Genomic DNA, 7,771 nt, shown 5'->3' with positions numbered 1-7,771 from the left:
AACACACCTGAACACAACACCTGAACACATCACCTGAATACAACACCTGGACACACCTGAACACAACGCCTGAACACAACGCCAGAACACAACGCCTGAACACAACGCCTGGACACACCTGAACACAACACCTAAACGCACCTGAACACAACACCTGAACACACCTGAACACAACACCTAAACACACCTGCATACACCTGAACACAATGCCTGAACACAACGCCTGAACACACCACCTGAACACACCTGAGCACAACACCTGAACACAACACTTGGACACACCTGAACACAACACCTGAACACACCTAAACACACCTGAACACAACACCTGAACACATCACCTGAATACAACACCTGGACACTGAAACCTCCTGGCAGGACGCGCTTTCCAAGCAAACCAAAAAAACATGTCTGCATGCCCAAAGGCATATTTTTTGTGGAATCATGAAACTGACTTAGGTTATGGTTAGGTGTTGCATAAATAACTGGTCAGGTTAGAGCAAGGTTGGATTGGTGTTAAGGTAAGAGAAAACACAGACTGATGTTGCATTTGGTCACACAAGCTTTGCCACTCGAAACTTTGCATGACTTTGAAAGTAGCTACCCAAATGCTTCTGCCAAACATTGTTAAAGTTGTAGATTTGCTGCTCCACAACACTTATAATTTGTACCATCAGAAAATATGTCTCATTATGTATTTCTGCTGTTTCATGGTTGAAGTGTGAAACATTACTGACTCTCTGTTGACTCACTGTCAAACTAAAGGTCAAAGTGTGTCACACGTACACTGGTGTTATCCACAGACAGACTCAAACAGTTCCTTTCCTTCCCCTATTTTCTCTCCATTTCCTCCCCTCCATTACTTGACACTTTTAGACCTAACCAGATGCACACATTGACCATATCCTGTGTTTTTATTTCCAGTGTCATTCCCTGCTCAGCACTCAGCTGATTTTATCATCTCCATCAGTACATCATTAACCTTTAAGCAATGTATGTTTTCAAATCACGTACAGTGTTGTTTTTTCCCTCCCCGCTGTTGATTTAAGAAACGAGCCCGTCTCTAATGGTTTTTCTCATTCAGCGAATCACTTTTATGTATTTTCAAAGGCAGCCTTTCCATCATCTCCTCTGCCCTGTGTATCAACAGCAGCCTCTCTGCAGCGGTGGGAGTCTATCACCCCGTTTCACAGGAAATTGAACACTCACTCACGTTACTGTACTGTATATCTCAGCAACGTGCGATGAGTCAGGGTCTGACGAACATCAAAAATTAAAAACACATGCTTGCCCGCGTACACATATGCATAAACACACACACATACAAATGGCAGTATTCCCAGACTTTCAGGGGAGCTACATTCATACATCATTAAGTGAATCTTGGTGTTATTATGGAGAAGATGCAGTGAATTAGATGGCCTGAAAGATTGTGTCAGGGGCTGCAATCCTATCAGGACTGGATAATAAAAAGACACTTAATCTCACAGTTCCCCACAGTCCTTCTTTGCACACAGAATAAAAAATCCCGACGCCCGCTCTGCACTCTAACCGTCCTTGTCAAATTCTCCTCCTCCCTCCGTCCCATCCTAAAATATAAGAGCAATAATTACGACTTAATCTCCTCAATCTCCGCCATTCATCCGCCAAAATATTTCCCATGAAGAGGCATGGAGTTATGGCCCAGCAATGTAAAATGTGTTTATTACCTCCTCTGCAACGTGATAATGTGCCATAAAAATGGGTGCCTGTGCGTGTATGCATGTCCGGGCGATGATCAGCTAATTTATGAGGACCTTGGCTCATCAGTGGGACCTGGGATGAGAGACAGGAGAACGGCAGGAGGGGGTTGACTCAGCACATTGTCCTTCGTCTGGCGAGCATCAGTCATGATAAACAGGGGCACGACAGACGCAACAACAGCCAATCCGTCACCTTGTAGAAAGTCATAGAAACCGGGACGAGTCTGCGTACTGTCTGGCCACTCGACTCTTTCTCTGTCTCTGTCAGAGAGCGGCGAGAGGATGGGCTCAGTCAGGATAATGAGAGTAGCATTATGCTGGCTCACTGCCTGTCATAGTTTGTCAACATTCGAGGCACTTTAGTAATGCTCTTTCTCTGTAGAAAATGAATTATAAATCCACATCTGTCTCCCCGCTCTGTCCATCTTTACAGTGGAGAACAACCCATGCCAGACCAACCCCTGTCTCCACGGAGGGAGCTGCCTGCAGGAAGGTGATGGCTATAGCTGCTACTGTCCTCAGGGCTTCTCAGGAGAGAGCTGCGAGATCGGTGAGTCACTGCCCGGTCAGGGCTGAGCGAAAGACCTCAGAGGTCAGCAGCTGCAGGCAGATGCTGTGTCACTGTGGCATACGGGAAAGAGAGACGGGCATATGTTGGCATAACATTTACCAGATGTACCCTACTGTGCTGTGAATTCAGGAGGAAAGCACTAACAAGTTTCCCAAAGTGAGTTTTGTTTCCTTATTTGTTAGTTGGATTCAATCTCAACGCTCTCAAAGTTGAGAGGAGCTTTACTGTCAGGTCCAGTAGTTTTGGATCAAGCTGGTTGACTGAAAGTGAACAGGGAATATCCATATGCTGCGAGTCAGCCAGTTGTGACAGAGGTTGCTGAATGTTGTGCTATATGCACTCAGCTGTGTGTGTGTGCGTTTGTGTGCGTGTGCAGGTTTTCACCTTCTGCCCCAGGAGTAGTTGGCAGCTCATCTTTCCTCTCAGCTGTGTGATGGGAGAATGTGGCTGTCAGAAAATGATTGTGTGTGGGTGGGTGTGTGTAGGTGTGTGTGTGTGAGCTTGTGACTGAGACACGCAAGGACACATTGGCCACAGAGGAGCCCTGATCGGGATCAGTGAGAGATGGAGCAGCTGATTAAAGTGCTGAGGGAAAACAGGAAAATAAAGAAAAGAAGTAGATGTGGCACTGGCAGAAAATATCAAAGTAGACTTGAAGAAATTCAGCATCATGAACCTCACTGTGTTAGATTGAGCTGTAACACATCACAGTTGATACAGAGTCGTTGTCGAAGGCGTTCAGTCTGGCACATTGATTCTGGGCCCCGGCCAAAGGACCGTGGGTTGAACCATAGTAAATATTAGATTGCATTAGAGGCTGGACTCTTTTTGTGGTGTAATGTGGGCAATTAAAACTCTACTCTTACATTTATGGCTTTCAAGGCTTCTCTTTCTCTTAGTAGCTTTTTTTTTCAAAGCTTATTTCGAGCACTGAGCTCCATTTGCTGTATCTATTAAGGCCTTGGAGTAAATCAAAGGCCATTCCTGTTTTTATGATTAAATATGTGGTGTTTATCTGAGTACAAGTGCTGTAAGGATCAAGTTTAAATAGTCATTAGACAGATGCAACATCGAAATTCTTTCCCCTGACTCCCTAAATTGGCAAAGAGCACATTGAATCTTTTGTTAGTCCAACTTCTCTGTGCTCTGTGTTAAATATTCATGCATACAAAGACAACAGCTGAGGTTTCAAGGGTCAGTACTTAAAGAAGAAGGTCATAGATCAGGGGTCAGGGGTCATGTGAGACATATTGTCTTGGGTCTGATTATCAATAACCTTTAGTTCTTATACCTAAAAGAACATATTATGCAGCATTTAGGTGTGCCTGTGCATAAACACCATTGGTAATCAATTGGCAATCTGCCATTAGTATCAATACCTTGTGACAAATGCATGTTAACTGCATGAATTACACACACATGTAGTTTGTAATGATTTGCTGCAGTCGATGTGGTTTAAGGTTTGATATTGAATGAGGCAAACTTAATGTTTTCTTTTTTTAAAGATATTTTTTGGGCATTTTAAAGCCTTTAATTGATAGGAAAGCAAGTGTGAAGGGGGAGAGAGAGAGGGAATGACATGCAGCAAAGGGCCACAGGCTGGAGTCGAACCCGGGCCGCTGCGGCAACAGCCTTGTACATGGGGCGCCTGCTCTACCACTAAGCCACCGACGCCCCAACTTAATGTTTTCTTTGAGAAGCAATTGGAATGAATTATGGTATTTTAGCCTAAATGTCGGGGGGGAAGCACATTCATAAAATATTTGTTATTTACTGATTACTTCTGCGCTTGTGTGTCTGTCCTTCGGCTTTCTTCTCTCAGGAGTGTTTAATTGCCTTTCCCTGTGTTACTAAAGTGTTGTGATGTTGATTATGTTGCCAAACAGCTGCATATCTGATGTTTTTAATATTAATTACGGCCAAAGGCAAAAAGGTTAATTGCTTATTACAGCGAACGCTTGACCACAATTTTACCAACTTAACACATTGCTGCTGCAGAGGAAATAGGCCGTGAGGGAAGTGGGGCTTAATTTCAATGATGCATTGCACATCCGCAGCCTCTGTGCGCATCAGTTCATCAGTAATGGTTGACCATCTTACTGAAGGTCGTTTGCTTTCTCTTTTGGCTCCCAAACTAGTTTAGATACACCCACCACAGCCCCATTATAGCCCATTGAGAGGCATATAAACCAATATCCCCTGCACTGCCTTTGCTCTCCACGTGAAATGATTATTTAGGCAAAATGAGGCACCACAGCTGCAACGCACCTTAGAGGCTGTCTCCAGGACTTGGCTTGTAGCTGCAATTATTTGGGAAGAAGCGTTTTTGGGAGCTGCATTATTGATGGCCTGTGTTTCTACTGTGGGTCTGTAGTTAATATTTATGAGTTCAGGGGGAGAGAACGAGAGAGAAGCTGTGGACACCTCAGTGTTAGCACTCCAGCTCCACTAGATCCTCATCTTTAGAAAGTCCTTCACTTCATCTGTATTCCTAACTTAATCTAAATTGATTCGGGGATGTCAGTAGAGACGCACGAACTATAGCGTGGAGTACCCTTATTAAAAACCTAAGCTTAAGGTTATTGTTTGCCATTGATCAGCAGGACTGTTTTGTAAAGTCTGGATCCTGCAGCAGTATAAGTGATTAATGAGGCACAGCAAAGCCTGTCAGTTTGATGGCCATGTGTTGAGATACAATAATGAAATATATTTTCCTTCCCCACAGCTGGAATCAACATTTGTTCGCAGATATGAGAGAATAAAATATAGCCCATAACAGAGATGTAAACAAAATACACCTCTGCTCTGGGGGATTCTCCTCTTCCACTGATTATTTTGAGATTGAATAGCTAAATATTTCAGTCTTAATAGCTCTCGTAGTTGTTGTGCAACATCTTCTGATGCTAAGCTAGGGCACATCTTCAGTGATCATCGGGTGGTACGGTCTCTGGAACATGAGACACCCTCGCTCAGCCGACCCAACTGAGGTTGATCAAGCCTCAGCTTGTGCCCGAGCTGCACTCGCCCACAGATTCGCTCTCTTAATCCAGAGCCACCTGGAGGCTTTCTTTGCCGCCTCCGTACTGTTACAGATGGCCCTCCTCCTCCTCCTCGTCCTCTCGCCTGTGATGCAGAGTGCAGAGTAAGCCCTACAGAGTCCTGTCCCGCACAGCCTATGCACCCTACCTCCGCGGGCAAACGCTTCGCCTTCCAGTCTTGTCTGTGGCAGTCGCTGACTAAGTCCCTGTACTTACCTCTCTTGTGCTCGAAAGCCTCCTCCATACGGTCCTCCCAAGGCACTGTCAGCTCCAGCATGACTGTGTCCTTGGTTGCCTCTTGAACCAGGACAGTGTCAGGTCTGAGGGTGGTCTTTGCTAAATGCTGAGGGAACTTGAGTTGCTTACCCAAGTCCACCTTTAGTGTAGAGGAGCCCTGATGTTGCCGTGGTTGTTGCTTGTGTCCAGAGGATTTTGGGGCATCTATTGGAGTGGTATAATGTTCATGTGTACATTTTCATCGGTTTAAAACCACCTGAAGCTAAGAATAGTTGTGTTTTTATTTTCTTAGAATGAGCCGTTTATATCTACATACTGAGTGGGTCGTCTCCCACTCAGTTCACCATGTTTCTACAGTAGCCCAGAACAGACAAATCAAACACAGGCTCTTAAAAGGGTCATTCCTGTTTTTGCGTCGACCACTGTAGTTCACCTACACACCCTCTGCACACAGGAGACGTCTCAGTTATGCAACCTCACCGCTAGATGCCTCTAAGTCCTACACACTGGCCCTTTAAAAGGACTTAATATAAATCAAGCTCGGCAATGCAGTCAAAATACCACTTGAAATGTCTTTGTGCATTCTACAGAGTAATTCAGATTAAACAACCCACTCTGTATGCAAGAGCACATGGCGTGTAAACAAAGGGAAATAGCACTGAAAGTGTACAACGAGAACAAATTATGGAGGGATTTGAGATTTCAGGCGGCGTGAGAGCGTGTTGGCAACGCTGTAAAATGTGAAATTATGCTGTGTTACTAGATTTTAGCACTGATGAACAATTATATTCATGATATTACATACTAAGCTAAAAACCTAAAATAAAAGTCAGAGCAACAGACGCAGAGCATCCCTGTAACCATGGTAACACACCCTAACTCCCGCAGAGAACAGGTAGAGCCACTGTCTGAGATCACTCTGAGCATCATGGGTAATAGATTTCCCCCTGATGGTCAGAATAACTTGCTAGATTTGTTGCTAGTTGCTTTATAGAAATAAAGTTGCTGAGAGTGAAAGTCCAGCAACAAAGTCTATTGGGTGTGTGTGTGGGGGGGGGGAGAGAGAGTGTGTGTGTGTGTGTCAGTTACCCTCATGTGATTCAATCGGTGGGAACATCTACGTTCGCCCCAAAAGATTCATTGATTGTATGAGCTCATAATTCATATTCATATTAAATATTTTGGCAGTATAAAAAGACCCATGGCTTTAGCCCCATTGCTGTGCCTTAAAGCTACAGTTGGTAACTTTGATTCAAGATTCTGTGTGTTGTGCTGCCTAGTTTGATACTTTGACTACAGTTCACGAGCGGTGATTGACATGATTGACAGTTCCATTTTACTCCTTGGCTCTGATTGGTTGTTTTCGTTCATGTGCGATAAGGCCATTAGAAGCGCTACAAGGCAATAGAGCAGGCAGAGGAATATGATTTTTTTTTTTTCAGATTATCTGTCTCATTTAGTGCTGTTTGAATACAGTGACAGTTTCAGCAAGTATGACAAAATTATTTTTTATAGAAGTTGCTAGCTAACAGCGTTGGTGGACCAGTGTAAAATTTTTCAAACTGGTTGGATATTAAGAGTTGGACCAGACCAGACTGGTATACTGAATTTTATGCACTTTGACTCAGCAGCCTCCCACAAGTGGAGCATAATGACACCATGTCCCAACAGCAAACTAGCTTCCAACTATTATCCTATTGCATTGCATAATGTCTGAACTCTCTGTCCACATTGAATCTATTAAATATGCACTTCTGTCACATCATATAAACAAACCAAGTATCTATCAGCTGTGTGCTCCAGACCAGACTGGATATGTAACCACTTAAAAGGTGTTTGAGCAGCCTACTTGCTATCGTCCTATGTTTGTAATGTTACTTTTTAAAACAGAAAACAAGTTTTATATTGTGGTATTTACTGGAAATAACCTACAAAGTAGCCAACAGCAAGTAGCCTAGCTTGTTTTAAACGATGGTCCTATAGCTTACCAGAGATGCCCTCAAGCCAGCTGACACCTATGTTGATGTTTTTTTAGTATTGAAATATGTTGTGTTTTAATTCCTCAATTCAGCTTCATTATTCAGCCATTTTTCGTTCATTGCAGCGCTTTCAAAGTGAGCAACAGGTAGCCTATAAATAGAAATAGGCTGGAACGCTAGACACACAAGGAGCTAAGACAAAGT

General features: G+C 43.7%; 1 protein-coding gene across 1 annotated transcript in view; it reads left to right on the top strand.

The window, feature by feature from the left end:
- The window catches only part of ncanb (neurocan b), a 220,265-nt gene that overhangs the window by 127,303 nt on the left and 85,191 nt on the right, over nt 1-7,771 (top strand). The window contains exon 10 of the mRNA XM_050055537.1: nt 2,176-2,292. Coding sequence (XP_049911494.1) covers nt 2,176-2,292 — 117 coding nt within the window. The remainder of the gene's footprint in view (nt 1-2,175; nt 2,293-7,771) is intronic.

This window comes from Epinephelus moara, chromosome 10 (genome assembly GCF_006386435.1).
Source record: "Epinephelus moara isolate mb chromosome 10, YSFRI_EMoa_1.0, whole genome shotgun sequence".
In the NCBI taxonomy this organism is placed as follows: domain Eukaryota; kingdom Metazoa; phylum Chordata; class Actinopteri; order Perciformes; family Serranidae; genus Epinephelus; species Epinephelus moara.
The sequence above is the reverse complement of the archived record's forward strand: the minus strand, read 5'-3'. Positions and strand labels throughout refer to the sequence as shown.